This window comes from Brachyistius frenatus, unplaced genomic scaffold (genome assembly GCF_029030835.1).
Source record: "Brachyistius frenatus isolate BFR_SWC_R1_liver_20210118 unplaced genomic scaffold, ASM2903083v1 Contig_4, whole genome shotgun sequence".
Classification (NCBI taxonomy): Eukaryota; Metazoa; Chordata; class Actinopteri; family Embiotocidae; genus Brachyistius; species Brachyistius frenatus.
The window spans coordinates 1282418-1306637 of record NW_027210603.1 but is presented as its reverse complement, the minus strand read 5'-3'; the positions used below and the strand labels follow the sequence as shown (position 1 = coordinate 1306637).

The 24220-nt window shown below is 43.7% G+C and overlaps 1 protein-coding gene and 1 non-coding gene across 2 annotated transcripts in view; both read left to right on the top strand.

Moving 5' to 3' along the window:
* The first annotated feature begins 148 nt into the window (after positions 1-148).
* The window catches only part of LOC138626718 (inositol 1,4,5-trisphosphate-gated calcium channel ITPR1-like), a 74817-nt gene continuing 50745 nt past the window's right edge, over positions 149-24220 (top strand). Inside the window, exons 1-8 of the mRNA XM_069708591.1 lie at positions 149-433; positions 1141-1255; positions 3489-3559; positions 18178-18287; positions 20072-20158; positions 20845-21003; positions 22270-22368; positions 23739-23822. Coding sequence (XP_069564692.1) covers positions 1164-1255; positions 3489-3559; positions 18178-18287; positions 20072-20158; positions 20845-21003; positions 22270-22368; positions 23739-23822 — 702 coding nt within the window. The 5' untranslated portion in view covers positions 149-433; positions 1141-1163. The remainder of the gene's footprint in view (positions 434-1140; positions 1256-3488; positions 3560-18177; positions 18288-20071; positions 20159-20844; positions 21004-22269; positions 22369-23738; positions 23823-24220) is intronic.
* On the top strand, positions 5762-5895 carry LOC138631092 (U8 small nucleolar RNA). The gene has a single exon (XR_011311697.1). It is a non-coding gene; the product is annotated as a U8 small nucleolar RNA (small nucleolar RNA).

Genomic DNA, 24220 nt, shown 5'->3' with positions numbered 1-24220 from the left:
TTTTCACAAGTTTGCTGCTGTTTCACAGTTAAATCAGTCAGACTTAAAAAAAAAAAGGATTTTTTTTTTTTTTTTTAATTAATTTTTTTTAAAAGAAACCTCGACACCGCAGTAGGAGCGCTGACACGGTTCAGATTGTGGTCGGGACACATGGACGTCATTTCCCAGCTATCAACACTACGGCCGCCCGAGGAGGAGAAGTGGCAGCGAGCCAGGCAGCTCTCCGCCAGCCAGTGAACCGCCCGCCCGCCTCACTGAGCACAGCAGCGAGCGGAGCTCCCGACAGGCGCGGAAAGGTGTTTGGTGCTGTCCAAAAAAAGAAAGAAAAGAAGCCCAAAACTGGATTACTACCGTCGGCTGGGTGTCAGCCTCGGATCGGCGGAGAGGAGAGCCGCAGTCATGCCCAGAGAGAGCTGAACAGCTGCAAACCGAGGTAAAGTTGAGCGCACAGTTTGCCATCCTCTCCTTCCTCTGCGTGTCCTCCTCTCTCTCTGTCTGTCTCTGTCTCTCTGTCTGTCTCTGTCTCTCTGCCGGAGGAAAAAAGATGTAGTTCTCTTTACGTGGTTAATAAAGCAGCTGTAAACGGCTGAAAACCTCCCAAAGACAAGCAGCATCGGCAGCATGCGAACACAGCTCAACTTCCAGGAGGTGGTTTTAGACACAACCCTCATTTAATCACCCGAATCGTTCATTTCTTTGAGGCTCAGTGAAGTCAGCCACCGTGAGCCGTTAGTTTGTCTTTTTTGTTGTTGTTGTTTTTTTGAAGGGGGTTTAGAAGATTCATCGATCATATTTCGAGAGGCAGGTGAACCGGGGAGAAGTGGAGCTGCAGCAGCTTCACCTGTTGCAGGTGCAGAAACGTCATCGTGACGCCGCAGCGACATCAAACAGACTTTTACTGTGCAGCCGCTTCCATGCAAATCCGCGCAGTCAGAAATCAGCAGGATCCTCACCGGCAACTCTTTAGCTCTGATGGTGGAAATACATGTATGCTGAAGCTACATCCATTTAATGGAAGACAATATGTCACACATCTCTGTGATTTTACACTTTCTATCACGCAGACCAGAATAAGAGTAGTTTGGTCTTTTTAAAAAAAAATTTTTATCCGATTTTATTCCCTCCTTTTCTTCTTCTTAGGTGCTGCCCTGTTTGTGTCAAACATGTCGGATAAGATGTCCAGCTTCTTGCACATCGGGGACATCTGCTCCCTGTATGCGGAGGGGTCGACCAACGGTTTCATCAGCACCCTGGGGTGAGTCCCTCTCACCTCCTGCTCACTCTCCCTCCGCCCCACCGCATCGGCTGATTTTACAAGAAAAAGGAAATCACAGTATTTCTCTCACTATTTGAATCCAGCATGCTTTGCGTCCACGGTTTTGCATCAGCTCCCACCAGTCGGTCAAAGGTCGAGATTTATGTAGTAAAAAGGAGACACGAATAGCTGTAGTTTTTTGCAGTTTGCATCACAGAACCAAAGCTGTGAAAAAACCCGTGGGAGGCCGTTTGAAGTGTCACTTCAGCCGTGAGCGACGAGCACGAGGAAGAAAAAGGAAATGTAGCAACACAGTTAACCATAAAGTTGTGGTGGTCCGTGCTGACATTTTTACAAGTTACACATTGTGTCCCTCCATCAGTTCTGCTTCACATCTGCAACACAGAACTGTTTTTCTGGCGGTGAGATGCATGTTGATCATGTGGTCCCTTTTTCTGCAGACAGTGTCCTGACACGGCCCGAAGACACGACTTCAAATATCACAATGATTCGCTGTTGTTGCGTTTAACCTTTCCTCCTCTGTTGTGGATGTAAACAAGGCCACGGGAGGATTTATTTTTCATGTTTTTGCTGGTGTATAACCTCATAAGAAGGTGACAGCATTAGGAACACTATCAGGCCTATCAGCTATCAACCCCCCCCCCCCCTCCTCCCCTCCCCCCGCTCATGAAAAATGGAATGACCCGCAGCAACGACTGAGTCACTGCAGAGACATTGTTGGCTTTTCTGGAGTTCAAGAGGTTTCCACACACACACACACACACACACACACACACACACACACACACACACACACACACACACACACACACACACACACACACACACACACACACACACTACAAGCACTCCTTATGTAGGACATATTCATGACTCCACGCACAAACACCAACTCAGCAGCATTCTCCAGATCATCTGCCCAGAGAGAAAGACGCCACACTGAGAGCATCGTAACTCCTCCTCCTCCACGCCACTTCCTCTTCAGTAGCTGCAGAGAGAGAAAGAGAGAGCGAGTGTGTGTGTGTGTGTGTGTGTGTGTGTGTGTGTGTGTGTGTGTGTGTGTGTGTGTGTGTGTGTGTGTGTGTGTGTGTGTGTGTGTGTGTGTGAGAGAAACAATGTTAGAAATGCTGCTGACTGTACAGGTGACCTGTCCTGTCTGTCCAGCGGTGTAACCATTAAACTGGTGTTAATAACTGACCACACACTCTCACCATGTGTCTTCTCAACACATTTCTTGTTCCGCCGGAGTCGGCAGCCTCGTTCCTCGAGGTGCTCGGGCTCGACGAGCAGACACATCTGTTTGGACAACTGCAGACGTACTGCTGGAAAAGGCCTGAAGTGGATGTGGGACCTGGCCGGTGTCCAGACTGGTGTTGTTATTCTAAGCCAGTAAAAGCTAAATTTGTCACCAGAAATTCCAGCCTGCCCCAACGATCATCTCATCTAGAGGGTTTATTTTGTCCTTGTTTTTGTGGAAGGGGAAAATAAACAGGCTGCAGGAGCGCTCAAGGAAAACAGCCTTTTGTTGGTGAATGCGTTGGTTTTCAAACCCGAGAAAACAGCAATAAAATAAATGTTGAGCAGTGATGGTGCCTAACTATTGATTAACCGGACTAAAACATTAATTAACACCCATTTCGATCGTCAGTAAAGTAAATCATGGAAATATGCTGAAACTTTGCTAGTTTTTAAAATCTTCAGATCACTGCTTTCTTTAATATATTTTTTGTTTTAGATTATGTTTTTTAAGGAAATTACAGTTAAATTGTAAAATTTTTGGTTTTCACAATTTTAAGTTATTTATTAAAATAACAAAGCAGACATGATCAAACAAGGGTGCACTAACAATTATTAAATGGTCTTATTTATTTTTTGAAATATTCAAATGATTTTTTTTGTCAATAAATGTCACAAAAGCTTGAAAAATCAATAAATTAAATATTTTGATTTTACACTTTGTAACTCCACAAGTTTTGTCATTTGGTTTAAGAAAATCACTTAAATGTGATTTAACTATTGTTGGTTGTTACTTATTTCAACTCAAGCCTCCATACTTTTATCAATACATTCAGTTTTGTTAAGAAAGTCCGACAGCTGACTGACGTCATCATATTGTACTTCAAAACAAACAAAAACGCAAATATCAACATAAAACAGAATCTGGTTCGCGTGTTTGTCTGTAACTATGTCATCCTGTGTCCATCTTCTCCAGCTTGGTGGACGACCGCTGCGTCGTCCAGCCCGACGCCGGAGACCTCAACAACCCTCCGAAGAAGTTCCGAGGTAAGAGCGGACCCTCCTCTTCCTCTCCTCTTCCTCTCCTCTTCCTCCTGAGATCATAACACGAGCCGCTGTGTGTTTATACTGCGAGAGAGACGCTGCTCGTTGTGTTATGGTGTGTTTCTTTGGTGACAGCTGCAATATCTGAGCCCACTGGACTTCAAACAGGCCTGCCTTTGTCAGTGTTAATGCTGTGTGTGTGTGTGTGTGTGTGTGTGTGTGTGTGTGTGTGTGTGTGTGTGTGTGTGTGTGTGTGTGTGTGTGTGTGTGTGTGTGTGTGTGTGTGTGTGTGTGTGTGTGTGTGTGTGTGTGTGGAGGTTAAGGCAGATGGAGAGAATCAGCTCTGATGTTGATGTCTGAATAAAAGCTTTGAGCTGTTTCTTTGGGATGACGCGCTATTATTAGCTCTCGTACAGGAAGTAGTACTCACGACCGACAGTTCTCAGGCTGGAGGTTTGTGTCCCCGGGGAGAGGCCCTATATTGTACCGAGGCTGTGAGCAGCAGAAAACGGTCATTGTGCTTGCTGCAGCCGTTTCAGTCTTCGTAACGTAACTGGATGTTTTTGGTAGTTGAATTATGTTTTATAGCTTAAGAACGTAATATTTCATAACATTTATTCACAGAGCTGGGCTCCACCCAAACCAGCTGAATCAGCTTCTTTTTTTTTATGTGAACAATAACAAACTGATACTCAACAGGCACATTGTGTTTACCCTTCGATTGGGTCCCCCCCACCCCCACCCCACCCTACTCCTGTAAGAAACACATGTTTAAGTATAAACTTAGTATGTGGTTGGACCCTGTGTGAAACTGGAGGGCTTTTAATTTGAAAAGTCGCAGCATTCAGCTGACCTGCGGTGTAACTTTGACTTCTACCTCACTCCGTGACAGACACGGTTGCTGTCCAGCTGAACATGTTGTATTTATATTATTTATTATGAGCAGCTGTTTGTTTCCAGCTCAGCATGAGAGTCTCTGCTGTGTTTCTGTCCTCTGATCTCTGTGTCTCACTGTGGGCGGAGCTTAAACCTCTGCAGCACTGACAAGGTGCAGCGCAGACTCGGGTGGAGGGAGCGAGGGGAGGTCGTCCACTTGTTAATCCATCGCGCTGGTAGCGCCGTTGTCTCGGACAGGTTAAGTCAGTCTATGTGTGGAAAACGCTGCATATTGTTTGAACCGGGTCACGGGCCACTGGTTGGAGACCCCTGCTGTACAAGTTTAACAGTTTTGGATCAATACAAACTAAGCATGAAGTATCTTGTTTACAAAATATAGAGCTGAAATAATTATTTAATTTCCCAATGCATACATTTTTCTTCTTTACTGTGAGAGTTATTGTAAATTAAATTTCTTTGGGTTTTGAACTCCATCGTGAACTTTTGTGAGGACATTTTTGACTTCATATTTTCTTACATTCTGTACACGATTCATTTACACAATAACTGTCAGGTGTATCAAAGCGTCACTCGTTCGACTGTCTGAGATGGATTCGAGCTTGTTTTTTTGTTTTTTTTTGCCCTGTTTCTTTTTACAGACCTCTCCAACATGTTGGCCTCTGCCTCTTTAACTCTCCGCTTGTCTTTTGAAGTGTGCCCGATAGTGTGCATTCCTCGTGTGCTCTCTCACACACACACACACACACACACACACACACACACACACACACACACACACACACACACACACACACACACACACACACACACACACACACACACACACACACACACACACACTCCCGCTCTGCTCTCGGGATGATATCTGCCGTCTCAAGAGTGTAAAGGAGATTGCTGTGCAGTTAGAAAGGGGAGAGCTTTGATCTCAGCACCAACCTGTACAGTTCGGCTCTTCAGCGGGTCTGCGGACACGTTATCTCCCCCCGGAGACAATCGCTGTCAGCACGATAAACAGAGTACAGACTGATACGTCCACGAAAGACGAGTCTCTCTCTCTGTCTCTGCTGCTGTGTGTGCAACTGTGAAGCTTATTATCCAGACTAAACTTGAACAAAGTGTTTCATCCAGCGATTCAGCCGTGCATCATCCTTTATTTAGTCCTTTTCAACATGTTGATGCATATATACATCTACTGTAAGTGACCCAAGAGAGTCGGAGCCACGCACCATCCAAACCATTTGTAGAATCTAATTATAATCTTTAATTTATAATATTTAATTTAATCTAATTTATAATCTCTAATTATTATCTTCAGTGAGGTACATCCTTACCTGATACTCCTAACCATGGAGTAACAGCACATGATGAATGGAGACTCATGAGATATGATTAATATCTCCGTCTTGAAGGGAACGACAACACCCTTCAGGACCCATTCTGACAACCCTCATGCAAGATGGCGCCGCGCTAGCGGCAGCCTGTTGCAGCAGCTCCCCTCCCCTTGTTATTAGTATTATTAGTATTTTTTTAAGCCTTTCTCCTCTTCGGAGTTGTTGTTTTTTTCTTTCTCTCGTGTGTTAAGTTAACGGTCCGTAATGGACCGTAATTTTTCCACGTTTCTGGATGGGGGCTCTGTTATTGTTTACTCGCGTGATCAGCTGATCACGCTGAGTAGACCTCTACTGCTGCTGCCCGGAGCGAGGCCTGAGATCCCCGTTGAACTTCGGAGAAGACGGCGGGGTTGCAGAGCTGGAGCTAAGCTGAAGGCGGAAAGGAGGAAATACAAACCAGCGGTACCGGCGATATTAATGGGGAACGTGAGGTCGTTGGCCAACAAGACGGACGAGCTCGGCGCTGGTAAAGACCCAGAGAGAGTACCGGGAGTGCAGCATCATGTGTTTCACCGAGACATGGCTGCACTCACATCTCCCGGATCACAGCGCGGCCGTACCCGGCTTCAGGACCGTTCGGGCGGACGGAGACGTTGTTCGGAGCGGCAAGAAGAAAGGTGGAGGGATTGCAGTCTATGTGAACGAGAGGTGGTGTAATCCCCACCACGTGTGTGTGAAGGAACGTTTCTGTATTGAACTTCTAGCCGTGGGGATGCACCCTTATTATTTGCCGAGGGAGTTCACGTCCGCCATTGTTAACGCTGTTTACGTTCCTCCATCAGCTGACGTAGAGGCAGCAGTGGACACCATCTACTCCACTGTGGCTAAACTGCAGACTCAGCATCCCGGTGCGTTTTTGGCAGTTACTGGAGACTTTAACCAGTCTGGATAAAGTACTGCCAACTGTTCACCAGTATGTGAACTGCCCCACACGGAACAATAAAACTCTGGACCTACTGTATGCTAATGCCATGGATGCATACAGTACTACTGCCCCCCCCCTTGGTAGATCAGACCACAACCTGGTCCTGCTGACTCCCAGGTATGTCCCCCTGGTGCAGAGGCAGCCTGTAACCACCAGGACTGTGAGGAGGTGGACACAGGAGGCTAAAGACGCCCTGCAGGACTGCTTTGGGTCCACGGACTGGGATGTGCTGTTTGGACCACATGGGGAGGACATCAACAGCAGGACGGACTGTATCACAGAATACATCAAATTCTGTGAACACTCCACCGTACCATCCCGGACTGTGCTTCCCCAACAATAAACCATGGATCACCAGTGACCTGAAAGTTCTTCTTAATCAGAAGAAAGCAGCCTTCAGGTCTGGGGACAGGGAGGAGCTCAGGAGAGTGCAGCGCCACCTGAAGGAGAAGCTCAAGGAGTGCAAGGACTCCTACAGGAGGAAGCTGGAGGCCAAACTCCAGCAGAACAACGTGAGGGAGGTGTGGACCGGTATGAAGGAGATTACTGGGTTCAAGGGGAGAGAGAGACAATCAGGGGGCTCCCTGGAGAGGAACAACCAGGGGGAACCTGGACAGGAACAACCAGGGGGAACCTGGAGAGGAACAACCAGGGGGAACCTGGAGAGGTCAAATGAACTAAACTGTTTCTTCAACAGGTTTAGTTCACCACCCTCATCTGTCTCCTCCACACCTCACACCTCCCAAACACCTCTGCTGCCTCCCCCCTTCCCCCCTTCTGCGCCCCCTGGTGAACTGCATAGAGCCCTCAATCTCAAAGGGCTCTTCCTCCATCGACACCTCGACCCCCCCCCACACCCCCTTTACCCCCCTCTCTGTGACGACTGGCCAGGTTAGGAGACAGCTGGAGAGACTCCACCAGCGCAAGGCTGCAGGACCTGACGGCATCAGCCCCGTGGTCATGAAGACCTGCGCCGTCCAGCTGGCTGAGGTCCTACAACACCTCTTCAACCTGAGCCTGAAGCAGGAGGAGGTCCCGGTGCTGTGGAAGACGTCCTGCCTGGTTCCTGTCCCCAAGAAGACGACTCCATCTGGCCTCAACGACTACCGACCGGTTGCCCTCACATCTCATGTGATGAAGGTGCTGGACAGGCTGGTCTTGGCCCACCTCAGGCCGCTGGTGAAATCTTCTCTGGACCCTCTGTAATTTGCGTACCAGCCTCATGTGGGAGTGGACGACGCCATCATCTACCTGCTGCAACGAGCTCAGTCTCACCTGGATGGAACCGGTGACTCTGTGAGAATCACTTTCTTTGATTTCTCCAGTGCATTCAACACCATCCAACCACTGCTGCTGGGTGAGAAGCTGCGGGTGGTGGGGGTGGACGCGCCCACCGTCTCCTGGATCAATGACTATCTGACAGACAGACCACAGTTTGTCCGTCTGGGCAGTGTGCTGTCTGATACGGTGGTCAGTGGTATTGGAGCTCCTCAGGGAACTGTTCTGTCTCCTTTCTGTTCACCTTGTACACAACTGACTTCCAGTACAACTCAGTGTCCTGCCATCTGCAGAAGTTCTCTGATGACTCTGCAGTGGTCGGGTGTATAAGGGATGGACGGGAGGACGAGTACAGGACAGTAGTGGAGGACTTTGTGGAGTGGGCTGGAAGAAATCACCTGCTCCTGAACGTGGCCAAGACCAGAGAGATGGTGGTCGACTTCAGGAGGAAGGCAACAGCTCCACAACCGCTGAGAGTTCTGGGAGAGGAGGTGGACATGGTGGAGGAGTACAAGTACCTGGGTGTGTCCATGACAACAGACTGAACTGGAAGACCAACATCAACGCTGTCTACAAGAAGGGGATGAGTCGACTCTTTTTCTTGAGGAAACTTCGATCCTTCATTGTGTGCAGCGAGATGTTGGAGATGTTCTACCATCTGTTGTGGCCAGTGAACTGTACTTCGCTGTGGTCTGCTGGGGGAGCAGCATTGGAGCCGGAGACACCAACAGACTTAACAAACTGGTTAAGAAGGCCGGCTCCATCATCGGCTACAAACTAGATAGTCTGGAAAAGGTGGTGGAGAGGAGGACGCTGAACAAACTATTGTCCATATTGGATAATCCTGTCCACCCTCTCCACCTGCTGCAGGGACAGCGGAGGACTTTCTCTAAAAGATTCCTCCAGCTCCGCTGTCACAAGGACAGATACAGGAGATCATTCCTGCCCACTGCAATAAGACTGTACAATAACTCACCTCTGGCAAAATCCATCACAGTACAAAAACACTGTTGACTGTGTTTCTTGGTTTGTTTGTATATAATATATATAGATATATACTGTACTGTATATATATATATATATATATATATATATATATATATATATATATATATATACAGTACATATATATCTATATATATTATATATATATATATATATGTTGACTGTGTTTCTTGGTTTGTTGTATATAATATATATAGATATATAATGTACTGTATATACTGTGCATTTTATATTTTATATTTATATTTTTTACTGCTATTTACTGCTATTTTATTTTATTGCTATTATATTATTCTATTCTATTCTATTCTATTCTATTCTATTCTATTCTATTCTATTCTATTCTTTTATTCTATTATTTCTATTATTATCTTATTGCTTCTGTATGCTGCTGTAGCGAAAAAATTTCCCCTCGGGGATTAATAAAGTAAATACCTACCTACCTACCTACCTATAATTGTCACTGTGTGTATTTTTGGTAAACGTGATTGTAGTGACGGAGCTGCTGCTGGCTCACCTGCACAGGAAGGCTTTCGCTAATCAATTTGTCTCCTTTAATCCTCCATCCTCCAACACGCCTCTTCTAGAGCTCCTCACCCAGCACAGTAAACTCAAAGGAAAAGTCTCGCTCTAAACTTGATCCACCCAATACACCAAATTTTCAAAATTTGAAGTTATTGGAGATATGGGATGCAATTTTTCTTACAAAATATTTTTTGTCATTGTGTATGTGCCACGATAACACACACACACACACACACACACACACACACACACACACACACACACACACACACACACACACACACACACACACACACACACACACACACACACACACACACACACACACACATATATGTTATGAGTGCTGTTAAACTTGTTCAGCGTGTCAGCCGGTGTTGACCTGAAGAGGCCTTCATGTCACTGAGAGGAGCCTCTGGATGTCGACCAGACAGCAGGAAGAAGTGAAAACGGGATCAATAGGATGATGTAAGGAGGTTGCCGTGGAGCCGTGTGCAGTCTGTGATGCAATAGAGACAGAAATGTTTTACATTACAGGGAGTTTCCATGGTTTTACCCTTTTAAAAGTCATTTTGAGCTTCATAATGACGATTACTCAGACTAAGAAAACAGGTGTAATGGCTGTGGCTCTGTCTGACAGAATAACTCCCTATGATGTCATCAGGTTTATCTTGAACATGGAGACTTTAAGATTTATTAGGGGGTGTGCAGGTAAAAACGTGTTCTGATAAAGGCAAGGAAGTTCTAATGAAAAGATGCGTCTGGCTTGACCCAAACTATTGACTGAAAGTCAGGATCTCTGAGATATCGCTACTTCAAATTTGACAATCCTGTTTCTAATTTGTCTGAAGTCCTCCAGCCTCATGATAGTGCAGTTCATATGGCAATGCTTCATTTGATCTAAACAGCCTTCATGCTGGTAGATATGCAAGATGTTTGTACAACTTTAGGGATTTTTGGTCCTTTTTGTAAAGAGACACTCTGGAAATTAATGTCACAATTATTAATGAAGGATTATTTGGTTGACCGTTTGTGTCTCAGGACATCTTTATCTTTTTTCACAGCAGGCGTCGTCGCTTATCAAACACGGATATAATTGATGACGCCATCGATGGCGACACTCCTTTCAGCCGTGTCAGCTGCAGAGTTCTTCTGGTGTTGTGCATTCTTGCTCACTGAGACACTTTTAATGTTATTAATTCCATCTGTTTATTTTCTGTTGTGACATTTCATACGTGTCTCACTCCCAGTTCAATACGAATTTTAATGAACACATACTTGAAAGCAACAGAACAGGTGTTTCTAACAACATTAACAATGGCCCAGTATTGTAAAAGTGTCAGTGAGCCAGCATGAACAATACCAGGATCCTGAACTGAACACTGGAGCAACTTAGTAGAACTCGGCCATCATTATTTTATTATTTAAACTCGTGCCTTTTCTATTTGGAAATGTCGAAATATCTTCTGTGAAAAACTCCCATCTTTACAGTGTGCTGTTTTTACAGTAAGCCACATACTTTGTTTAATACTAGCAGCAAATCATGCCATCAAAGTACAACTTTAGAAAACTACCACTCAAACTTTACATAAAGAAAGATAAATAATTCAAGTTATTTGTTATTTTTTAAGAGCGTTTGGAGGATTTATTAATAATTTTGTGAAATACTAAGAGTTAGCAGACTTTTCTTAGTAGACCTGATGATGTCACGCTTCTCGGGTGAAAACACAACATCATCACATAAAAAGCCTCCATTCTGGTCGTGTTTAGTTTGGAAAAGCAGAACTGAAAGTGACATGTTATAGACCAAGATGTAAGGCTGTGATGTGAGGCTATTGAAGGAGTTTTGAGCTATGAATTTAAAATGATGTGTTTGTGGCTTAATGATTTTTTTTTACCACTGAAGCTTTACAAATGCAGTGGCTCCGAGCCTCGTTTCTATCCAGCGGAGGAAGTTGAGTATTTTGTCTTTTGGACTTGCCGTAGAGAATCGGTGAAACATTTTGAAATAAAACAAGAAGCAGGTTTTCCCTTCTTTAAACATCCACAAACACAGTCTGCTTCCATATCTGCGGCGTTTCCTCCACATCTCTTTGCCTAATTTGAGTCCTCTCTGCAGAGCAAACCCCTTTTTCTGTCCCTCCCCATCTGGGAGGCTGCTCAGCTGTTCGAGAGACACATTAGTGCAGAGATAATTCCACCAAGTGGACGGTTCAAGGGCCACGAGGCCAGATGAACCGTGTCCACTGGGCCGTGTTGTCACTGCAGAGGTATGCTCAACATTTCCTGTTAATGTAAACACAAGAACCCTCCACTCAGTCGCACTCTCGCTCACGGAGCCCCGAGTCCATATGCTGAGGCGTTTTGCATTTCAGAAGGACTGAACACTGTAACATCTTCACACGCCGACCGCAGAGTCCGGTACATCTACGGCAGAGACGGCAGCGCTTTGTATTTCCATTCTTACTGGCCGTGATTTATACTTTGTCACTCAGTTGTTTGAATCTCACACCAGTTGTCTAAACTGAAGTTGCCGTGTTGACAGCTGTTTTGGTCGTATGTTGAAGTTGTCGTGTAAATTGAATGTAGCATTGTTCAAATCTTCTCTACAAACTCATCCATCACCGTCCTCAAATATTTATAAAAAAACAACAACCTTTGAGTAGTGTTTTGTTGATAAATATTTAAAGCAGGCACTTTTTTTTTCTAAAGTTCTGAATACAGTGACCCCTCGCTATAACGCGGTTCACCTTTCACGGTCTCGCTGCTTCACGGATTTGCATCGTGCATTGAAATCACATTACGACTATATGTAACGTAGATATATTTAATGTCCAGTTCTATCTATTTCAATTGTAAAATAAAGGTTACTACTTCACGGATTTCGCCTATCACGGTTTCTATTTGGAACGTAACCCCCGCGAAAAACGAGGGTTCACTGTATATGTATTTTATGCAGCAACTACAACCATGTTTCCCAAAAAGTTGGGACTCTGTAAAATGTCAATAAAACCAGAATGCAAATTCTTATTTAGGAAAGAATGGGACAACATTTCACTTTAAAAACTCCAGCAACTGGACTCCTGAGTTCCCAGACGTTTACAGTGTTGTTAAAACAATAAGTGATGTAAAACACCACATGCCCCCGTCCCAAAATGAGCACATCATTTTCATAAAACAATCAAAGTTCCCAGTTTCAACATTTGATATGTTGTCTTTGGTCTGTTTGCAAATAAATATGGATTTACACACAGTTGTAGTTTTATTATTGAAGGAATATTCAGATGTTGGTGGTTAGCAGAATCAGAACATAAAGTGTGTGCTTGCTTGTGTGTGTGTGTGTGTGTGTGTGTGTGTGTGTGTGTGTGTGTGTGTGTGTGTGTGTGTGTGTGTGTGTGTGTGTGTGTGTGTGTGTGTGTAAGTAAGTAAGTAAGTAAGTAGGTCAGCCTGTATTCATATACAGAATCTTTGACCAGCACTTGTTGACACATTCTTGGCTTATTCTGTTCAGAGTCAACTTGACCCATTTCCACTTTGTGATTTTTGTTGTTGCTGATGTGGTTGTAGTGTTTCAAAAGGGTCTTTCCAAAACATTTCTGCTTGTGTAGCTGTTGTTAGCAGTGTGCTTCTGTGGACGAAAGTTTTTAAACACAATCGGAGATTTATTGTATATGGAAAAAATGTGTTTCAATAGAATCAGAAACAAACCATGAAGAACAAAAGCATCGGTTGCTTTTATAACAAAATGTCTGAACAACAGCAACTGACTTTTCTGCTTGTTTCTTATCAGTCTGATACTTTCACTGCTAATCTGGTAGCATGTGAAGATTGTTATAATGGCATCTCCTTGTCCTGACTTCTGATGTCTACAAACGCTGCCCATCTCAACTCCTGCTGTAATGACACACCAACACACACTGCGGGGCGGTACCTCCGTGTACCACCACCTGCCTGTTGTCAGCCCAAACCACCGCGGCTGTCGGAGACTCGCAGACCAGCTGGGTGGCTCACGAAGGATAAACACCAGAAACTGTTCTGTCTTCAGTCCCCCTCGAACGTCTCTCTCCAGTCTGCTGAGGGAGGAGAGGTCCTGCAGGGAACGCTGAGGTTGTCAGTAAACCCATTTATTGTCTCAGATGCACTACGAGTGATTCGCTGCTTCCTCTAGAATATCTCCAAGAAGCCTGGCACTGAACCGCAGTTCATTGAAGCCAGTTCAACGAGATTATTGTTGTCTTAACACAGAAAAGAAGAAGTACGATGTAATGTGTGTCTCCAGGTCTTTGGTTGGTTGTCTAACCGCTCAGATCTGCTCCGGAGGTACGAACAGGCCTCCCTGCTTCTATTTGGACACTGTTGACCTCTTTGTTGGCACCAACATGTCAGGGTTTTGGTCTCCTCTGATCTGCCTCAATTGCTTTTATGAGAGACAATTAAGAGGAGATGAAGTGGAAAATTGAAACCAACACTTACATTGTTCCTCCTGGTGACTCATGCAGTGCCGTGTTGTCAGACATTAAATCTAATGGGAAGCTGTGAATGTTGTGGCTTTTCTCTAATAATTCTCTGGCAAGTTCTGCTCTCATCTGCTTTATAATCATTTATAGTCTTTATGGCTGCCAGCGCTACATGCATCTTCATTTTCGATCTTTATGTCACGAGATCATGTCAGTGACACACACACACACACACACACACACACACACACACACACACACACACACACACACACACACACACACACACACACACACACACACACACACACACACACACACACACACACACACACACAAACAAACCAATAATAACTTCACTCATTGACTTTTGCACAGTTCATCACCAGATGAAGAATTGCAAATAAACCTGCCAACAAAATACACAGCCATAAATAAAAAATGACAAAACTAAAAATTACTCTGGCATTTTCATGATGTCCCTCATTAATAATCAGAGCCCAAAAGTAAATACAGTCTTGCAATTATGGATTATTACATGTAAGTATTATACACTACATTTATATTGTGAGGGCTTGACATAAATACAGGGAAAGACAAAGTCAAAGAAAATTGAAAATAAAGTGTCCTTACATCTATTGTATTATGGCGATTTAGATTATATGGAGTTTATTTTCTCAGATCTTCTTCCATAAAATATATGCAAGATATTCAAATATTTGGTTGTTTTGCATTTTACTTTCTCAGGCTGTACAGTAATCTTTAAAAAGAATATGATATTTATCAAAATACAGAGGTTAAAGTTAAATATACTTTGTGTGCGTTTGTGTGAGACCGAGGGAGCAGTTTAATGATTGAACTACAATCGCTTTTTAAATCGCATCATTTAACACGTTGTCACTATGAATCTTGGCCTAAAACTGCTTCCATATATTTGTCATGTTTCAGCACACCGACCGGTAACGGATCAAAGTCCTGCCCGGTCATGCAAAACTCACTGGATGTCGCTTTGACTGTGTGTGAGCTCAGCGCACAAGTACAAGTCATGAAGTTGGAAAATTGAGTCACAAAAAAACGAGGAGAATCGATTCGTTTGACGGCTTTAAAGTTCCTAAAAGGTTGAACTCACTTGAGACTTGAATGCAAAAAGATTAAAATCTAAATGACCAAAATAAATAAGACAGCAAGTGCTTCTCGTGAAGTAAACCTTCTGTTACACATAAACTGATCTGTGTATGCCGTGTTTGTGTCATTTTTAAGTAATGAAAGCACTTTTTTTTTCTCTTTAAAAAATAAATAAATCATCATTTCCATCAGTTTCACACATTAAAGTCTGTATCTGTGACCGAGATGTTCTGAAGTCTTCTGTAGATGCGTCTCTGTGAAGTCTGATCAACCGCCTGTTCGCATCAACAAGTTCTGACCAGGAAGAGAAATAAATTGTCAACTTTTCCTTCGAGACGTTTCAGATTTGTGTCAAATGACTGCAGACGTGACTCCGGCTCACAAACGGCTCCAGTGTCTGCGATGGTTTGATCACACCTCCGAGCTACGGGGATGTTAAGATGCCTGAGGTGGCCGGTATTGAATACGACTCCAAATAGATATTTTCTAACTGCTTAAATTCACTTGTGTTTATGAGTTTGGGAGTTTCTGGTTGTAAAAGATTTATTTTTAGGTTGCAGGAATGTTAATGAATCGTTCTCCTGCCTACTGACCCCAGAAGAAACTCTCAGCCATGTTTTTTTTTTTTTTTTTTTCTCAGCTGATTAAAGACTGATGATCTGTCACATGCAGCTGTTTATTTTACATGCTGTGATTCTGGATTTAAAATATGATTTTTATTTATTTTCTTAAAGGGAAATTAAAGGGCAGGAGCTACATTTAGTCATGTAAACTAAAAGGTTTGATCCACGTCTGGTGTCGACTGTTTTCATCTGTTTGAGTGAACATAACTGGAGCACATAAATACACATCGCCTTGCAGCTCTCGTTCAGCTCCCACTCTCTCTTTTACATTCTTTCACTCACTTCCTGTCTTCCTCATTTCTTTTTCACTTCCTTTTTTTTGTTTTTCTGACCGAATTTTTGGGGTCAAACAAAAGTAAACCTCATCTGATGAGAGGGCTAAAGCGGGGGATGAAGAGGATTTAGGAGATAGAGGCTATTAACTGAGCAGACTGGATGTTGTGTGTGTGAAATGTTTAGAGGAATTCAGAGAGGAGAAGGATGACAGAATATGGAGGGGGGGCGGTAGGGAGTCCCCACCCTCTTCTCCCTCTCGCTGTCATCCCACTCCCCTTCTCATGGCTGGCCTTATTTGGTTATGTTACAGCAGCTCGAAGCAGGAGGAGAGACAGACAGACAGAATGGAGAGAGAGAAAATGGGGGGAAAGGATGGACAGATTGTTCCTTTTCTCTCCTCTTTTTACCCTCTCAGAAAAAGAGAGATTCGGTCTGATGAGCAGTGAAGTCAGAGGAAAGCCAGGACTCGGAGGGAGGAGTCAGAAGTTTAATTCTGCAGGAGAAGTAGTTCATCAGCTAAAACCTGTGTGTGTGTGTGTGTGTGTGTGTGTGTGTGTGTGTGTGTGTGTGTGTGTGTGTGTGTGTGTGTGTGTGTGTGTGTGTGTGTGTGTGTGTCTCTCTCTCTCTCTCTCTCTCTCTCTCTCTCTCTCTCTCTCTGTGCAGCTTGTTACAGAAGAGGAACTCTCTTGGGACAGAAGAGGAACTCTATTTAAAAAAAAAAGAAAACTGTGTCTACATGCAAATAAACAGGCCGGTTTCCCTCAGTGGTATCTATGAAAATGAACAGCACAATCAGAGGCTATCCATGTCAGCAGCATCTCTCGGTTGCTGCGGTTACAAACTATGACTGACCGTGGCTTACTGCTGTATGACACACACACACACACACACACACACACACACACACACACACACACACACACACACACACACACACACACACACACACACACACACACACACACACACACACACACACAGAGACAGACACAGTGTCTTTTCTGTGCTGTTCCTTGTTCTGGTTGGACTGCAGGATGTTACTGACTCCACGTTACTGTGCTTTCATATCATGAGCTCACACACCAACCTGTCACAGCTCCTCCCTGCAGCAGACAAAAGCCCTTTGATCTCCATTCAAGAGAATTATTAATACGTGTTTGAAGTGCAGGCGTGCACGTGCATGCATCAGTTCACGGAGGAATGAATGAAAATAGGGTGTTTTTGTGTTTTTTGTTTTCAAATCTTTGACTTGACGTGTCATTTATGAAGTGAGTGTTATTCTGCGTTATGATGTTTAGTGTCTGCCGGTTTGTTTCGCTGTCGCTCTCTCCCTGCACTACTGACCTCTCCAGACTTCACTCAGACCACATTAACACATTTTCTACTTAGTTCTCATTTTAGTTTTCTTTTTGTTTGATTCTAACTTTTATAATCAACTAACTAGTTGATTATAAAAGTCTTTTGCTGTGTTCCAAATGTCGTACTTACAGACTAACGCTCGCTGTGTTGAGTGCGTTCACGCTGTCCACTCCAGAAACATGCAGCACACTACAAGTACCAGGATGATGCACTCAAAACAAGAAAAAAAGAAAAAAGAAAAAAAAGAAGCATAAACTGCTGGACCCTTTTCACCCTAAACAGTCGCCATCTTGGCTCTGTAGAGGAAGGGGCGGGGCATAAAGAGTTTTCAAAATAAGGCATTGGAGGAAGCCGCAGCTGTTCCTGAACTTTTCCACTGCTGTTGATGGATAGAAGAATCAGTGTGTATTGAATGTGTTAAACAGAGGGCACGAAAACACATTGATTTCTGGGTAAAATGATTAGAGCTGCAGATATTTTGGAGGGTGATGCAATCACGTGATGAGGTCATTTCCTGTCAGTGCAGAGCAGCAGTGTGTGATTTGAAACAACAAATTAATGTAGTACACAAGTAAGGAGCACTATTTGTTAGAGCGCTGAGGGAAGTACGTCGTTTATGTATTTATCTTTCAATGTATGTTTATGTCTTTCTTTGTATCTGCACTGATTTATATGAATATATTTATCTCTCTCTTTCTCTGTCCCTGTTGCTATATATTGATTCACGTGTTGATTTCTGTGTGTGTGTCTGTGTGCACAGATTGTCTGTTCAGACTGTGTCCCATGAATCGCTACTCAGCCCAGAAGCAGTTCTGGAAGGCGGCGAAGCCCGGCGGGAACACGGACACGGTGCTGCTCAACAAGCTGCACGTAAGTGAAGAGAAAACATGTCACTACAGACCAGGACACGAGACACGTTCACTACAGACCAGGACACGAGACACGTTCACTACAGACCAGGACACGACACACGTTCACTACAGACCAGGACACGAGACACGTTTACTACAGACCAGGACACGAGACACGTTCACTACAGACCAGGACACGAGACACGTTCACTACAGACCAGGACACGAGACACGTTTACTACAGACCAGGACATGAGACACGTTCACTACAGACCAGGACACGAGACACGTTCACTACAGACCAGGACACGACACACGTTCACTACAGACCAGGACACGAGACACGTTCACTATAGACCAGGACACGACACACGTTCACTACAGACCAGGACACGACACACGTTCACTACAGACCAGGACACATCACACGTTCACTACAGACCAGGACACGAGACACGTTCACTACAGACCAGGACACAACACACGTTCACTACAGACCAGGACACATCACACGTTCACTACAGACCAGGACACGAGACACGTTCACTACAGACCAGGACACGAGACACGTTCACTACAGACCAGGACACGAGACACGTTCACTACAGACCAGGACACGACACACGTTCACTACAGACCAGGACACGAGACACGTTCACTACAGACTAGGACACGAGACACGTTCACTACAGACCAGGACACAACACACGTTCACTACAGACACGTCACACGTTCACTACAGACCAGGACACGACACACGTTCACTACAGACCAGGACACGAGACACGTTCACTACAGACACGTCACACGTTCACTACAGACCAGGACACGACACACGTTCACTACAGACCAGGACACGAGACACGTTTACTATAGACCAGGACACGACACACGTTCACTACAGACCAGGACACGACACACGTTCACTACAGACCAGGACACGTCACACGTTCACTACAGACCAGGACACGAGACACTTCACTACAGACCAGGACACGAGACACGTTCACTACAGACCAGGACACGAGACACGTTCACTACAGACCAGGACACGACACACGTTCACTACAGACCAGGACACGACACACGTTCACTACATACCAGTACACGAGACACGTTCACTACATACCAGTACACGAGACACGTTCACTACAGACACGACACACGTTCACTACAGACCAGGACACGTCACACATTCACTACGGACCAGGACACGTCACATGTTCACTACGGACCAGGACACGTCACATGTTCACTACAGACCAGGACACGACACTCAGTCCAGTCCTCCTCAGACCGAGATCTGAGATCAGAGTCTTGTAAGTTCTGTTTTACAGCGTACGCACAGAAACAGTGACTCCACACTGCAGTTCAGGAGCAGGTTTTTAAAAGCGTTGTGAATATTTGCTGAGCTAGAATCCTTTTAGGTCCTTTTATAGACATTCCTGAAGCCTTTCACTACAACTCTCCTACCTTTCTGCCCTTTTTTTCTTCTTTCTGCTACGAAACAATACCATTTAAAGCAATCTGCAATCTGACCACACAAGTCATAAAATGCAAAGCCGCAATCTTCCCCTGCGTTGTCATGGAGACGTGCGCTTCGGTGAAAGCCCGTCTGCTGAGGCAGGCGTTTTTTGGCTAAAAACTTTGTTACTATTGCTCGTTAACAGCTAACCAATCAGATTACTTTGTGTATCACGGCATGTATAATTGTGAGAGTGAAGTGTGTCGCAGGAAGTAATTGAGAGATTTGCTGTTTTCATTTTCTGAATTTTTCTCTTATCTTTGTGTTTTGCATCCCAGCATGCAGCGGACTTGGAGAAGAAACAGAATGACTCTGAAAACAAAAAACTGCTGGGATCAGTAATTCAGTACGGAAACGTCATCCAGGTTCGTTCCTCCAGAAAAAGCTGCTCGGCATCCGATCAGATTAATGCTGTAAAGACAACCGATAAATTTTGATTAAACTGAGATTGTTCTGACATCCGTCTCCCAAATGTTTCAACATGTCACATGTTAAATTTGAAATATGCCTCAGCGTGAGTACAGAGAGTCCCTAATACTTCTATAATACTATACGACTTCTATGAGTCTTACAGGAAATTAAAAACAACATAATTGTAAGTAAAAATGGAACTGGAGTCAAACCACAAGTGAATATGATGAAAATCCTTGACAGGAAATACTGAAAGCAGGCTCATCAATACATTGATTTGATCTGTATTTGATTACACACAAGCACATGCACGGTCAGCGTGTAGCGCATAATAGCCAAGATAACTTTTAGTACAATTATGCAAGATTTAACTTAGATTTTTTTTTTTAAATAACACTAATGCCAATGTGTTTATTACCAGCTGATCTCCTGTGTTCAGCACATAACACATAATATCCAAGATGAGTTCATGATTTGACTCAATCAGATTTCCCACCTGTTTTATGGCATAAATTTCCCAAATAACACTAATGCCCGTTTAATTAAAGCTGCTTTCATGTGGTCAGATCACCATCTTCCTCCTCACAAATGTCTCATTATATTTGTCTCTGATAAACTTTCCCCGTATGCGTCTGCGCAGCTCCTCCACCTGAAGAGCAACAAGTACCTGACGGTGAACAAGCGGCTGCCGGCCCTGCTGGAGAAGAACGCCATGAGGGTGATGTTGGACACGGCGGGAAACGAGGGCTCCTGGTTCTACATCCAGCCCTTCTACAAGCTGCGCTCCATCGGCGACAGCGTGAGTCACCGCATGCACGAGTCTGTGGGTTTCGGTAAACTGTGGGATCACCTGGCTGCGTGTCAATCAAAGCGAAGGTTTCAGTTGTGTTTGGGACGGTTTATCTCTTCATATTTTTCAGCCCACACTTCAGAGCGGAGTTACTAATTAGCACGTAGTAAATCATATTTTAAGACCAAGTCTGCAGAAGTAGCTGCAACAGTTAATCGATTAATCCGTTTGACATGATATTATTATTTTTGATAGGAAAATAACTTTTTTAGTCATTTTTTAAGATGCCTAAGATTCTTAAATGTGAGGATTTCATGCTTTTCTTGGTCATAAATAAACCGAATATTTTTGGCTGTTAGACTGTTGATCAGAAAAAACAATACTTCTGAAAACATCACTGGGTTTTGGAGTCACATAAACAAGCATTTTTCAAAATTTTCAGACCTTTTATAGACAGAACAAAAATCCATGCTTGGAAAAATAACACTGGGCAACAAAATTTAGACTTTTCTTGACCCACAAACTTTAATTTAAACTCTGAATTTGAACCTGTTTTTAGGCATTTTAATAAAACACGGTTAGATGATATGTTCAGGTCACTATCCTGGGAAAAAATATGGATGATGGAGAAACATGCATCTTTTGCATCAGGTAAAATCTTTGTAATTGTCTGATTATTGAATAATGAATAGTGATATTAGCTTGCAGCCCTCCTGGAACACTTCTTCTTTACCTCCCTGAGCCTCCGTCTGAGGCATCTGCTCATCTATCCGTGGATGGAAGTGAGCCAGTTTACCTGATCACAAAGCTCCTGCTGGCACCGCCTCCTTTTCCTTGCAGCGGGAAGTTTTGGGCTGCTGCCCAAGGACAAAATGAACCGCAGTGGAGAGCAGGCTTTCCCGCTAAGCTCCTCTCAAAGTAGGCATGGCATGAAGCCGAGGCAGCCGCTCTCGCACAAAAAGAAAACTTGAGTTGCACCCAAACTGCTGAGTGACAGTCACAGTGACAATGACATGCTAATAAATACTGATGTTCTCTGACCACAATGTGCTGCTGATGATTGCTGAATTCAGTAAAAACATTTAAAGAAAATCATTTAAAACATTTCAGTAAAACTTTAAAATGAAGCCCAGAATGAGTGAAATATGTTTTGATGACTATTCTTGACCCTTCAGTCGGCCTCTACTTGTCCTGTGATTACCCAACATTACCTTTCTGTCTTTATTTTGTATTTTTTTTTACTAATATCTGGGGTGGTTTCGTGTGTGATTGCAGGTGGTCATCGGGGACAAAGTGGTCCTGAACCCGGTGAACGCCGGCCAGCCGCTTCACGCCAGCACGCACCAGCTCGTGGATAATCCGGGATGCAACGAGGTTTGACTGTTTTCAAGCTTTCAGTTTTTCCTCTGAACCACTGGCTGATGTTAAACTCCGGGATCGTTCTCCTCGATTCATCACAGTCCAGCGGGAGGACGAAGCTAACGATGTATTTGAAGTCTTGTCCCGTTTCTCTTTCTTCTAACACCGTACGACTGCTCTGTGTTACTAAGCAACATCACAGCATTACAGTTGTCTCGCAGAAACACAGAGATTAAGGGGGAGGTTGGTGTGGGGGCAGGTGTGCGGGTTTTTTTCCTGTTGTTTACCGGGAGTGAGACAGACTCCTTTATTTTTTATTTCTGGTAAAATGTTGAGAGTGAAATCACAAATGATGGATGTAAACAGCATCAAGTTGCAACAAAAGGAAGAAGATTTCTCATTTTGGGGTTTTGAATTCGACATGTTTGTTTGCCTGGTGTCACTCATGCTTATTTACAGATGCAGGAAACAATCCAAACAGTTTTAGTTATTAAATGACTGTTTCTGCTGTATCTCCTGTTGCACATGCAGACAGGAAGTCGACTTAAAGTGGAGATGAAAAACAGGATTTTTACTCAAGATATCGCTCTTCAATCTGAGTTTTTATTCATGCACATTTGCTTTAAAACTAATATTTCAACATGTGCGGCCATCTTTGAACATGCCAGAAGGTGACATCACGGGTTTGCTTGGGTTTGCCACCAGATGTTTATTCATCTCCTTTGCATTTTGCCTGCACGGATCCAGCAGGTATCACCGGTGTTTCTCCGACGGGTTCAGTCTGGTGACAGCAGTTGTGTTGTTTGGTGGTTGTAGGTCTGTTTTTGGTGCCTGGTTGACCTGCTGTAAACACATTTGGTTGTTTTCACGGCCGGTGTTTGAGATGTTTGGAGTTGAGAAGAAGTTGTAGCAGAGTGCACCGAAGTACTCTGAAACTCCATCGCTCCTTTTAGTTTTAAGTGTTGTACTCTGTAACTAACCATCCTCGTGATGAAAGCACCGGCAAAAACAAAGATGGCGGCGTGTTAGGTCTCAAATTCAACATAAAGACGCAGCAATAGATAGTTTTTTTTATAAACTCATGCTTACTTTTACAATATAATGTTTATATAACATGTATTTATTTTGCCATTTCATCTCCACTTTAACTTTGAGTGCAAAATCTGACCTTCAATTTGCATCAGTTTGTTCATTCAGACGAGATGTTCCTCTTTAGAAAGGTTTAAAAATGTTCTCCCGTCTTATCTTTAAAAGAAACAAAAAGTCACTCGTGATTTTTATTGGATGAGAAAAAGGCAAATCAAAGTCTTCAGTTTCCCTTTAATCCTGACGGTGATGTTTCTGGATATTTCACCCACCTGCTTCACCGTCTGCTTGTTTTTCAGGTGAACTCGGTCAACTGTAACACCAGCTGGAAGATTGTGTTGTTTATGAAATGGAGCGACAATCAGGAGATCATCCTGAAAGGGGTTTGTCTTAACAACCAGATCTATACAAACTGTTGTGGTACAGAACATTTTGTATTTCTGATACAAGAAATATATTAACAAAAGTACATAACACATGTGGACAGTGTGAAGAAATAAGAATAAATAACAGAAGGATGTCATACAACAGTCAGTAAAATATCTTTTCTTATAGAGGTTTTCTGTGCTGCTTTTCTGACTGCAGGTGTTGCATAAAGTTCCTCCTCAGAGCTGAGTGGGCTGGTTGGTTTCATTTGTTCCCAGTTCTGTATTATCAGACTACAGTACATGCTTCTTACAAATTAGATTGTTTTATCTGTTACTCAACATTATGGGCCAAAGATAGAGAAGAAGATGAGGAATGCCAAGAAGCTAAAATGTGAAATGTTTGGCAGAGAATA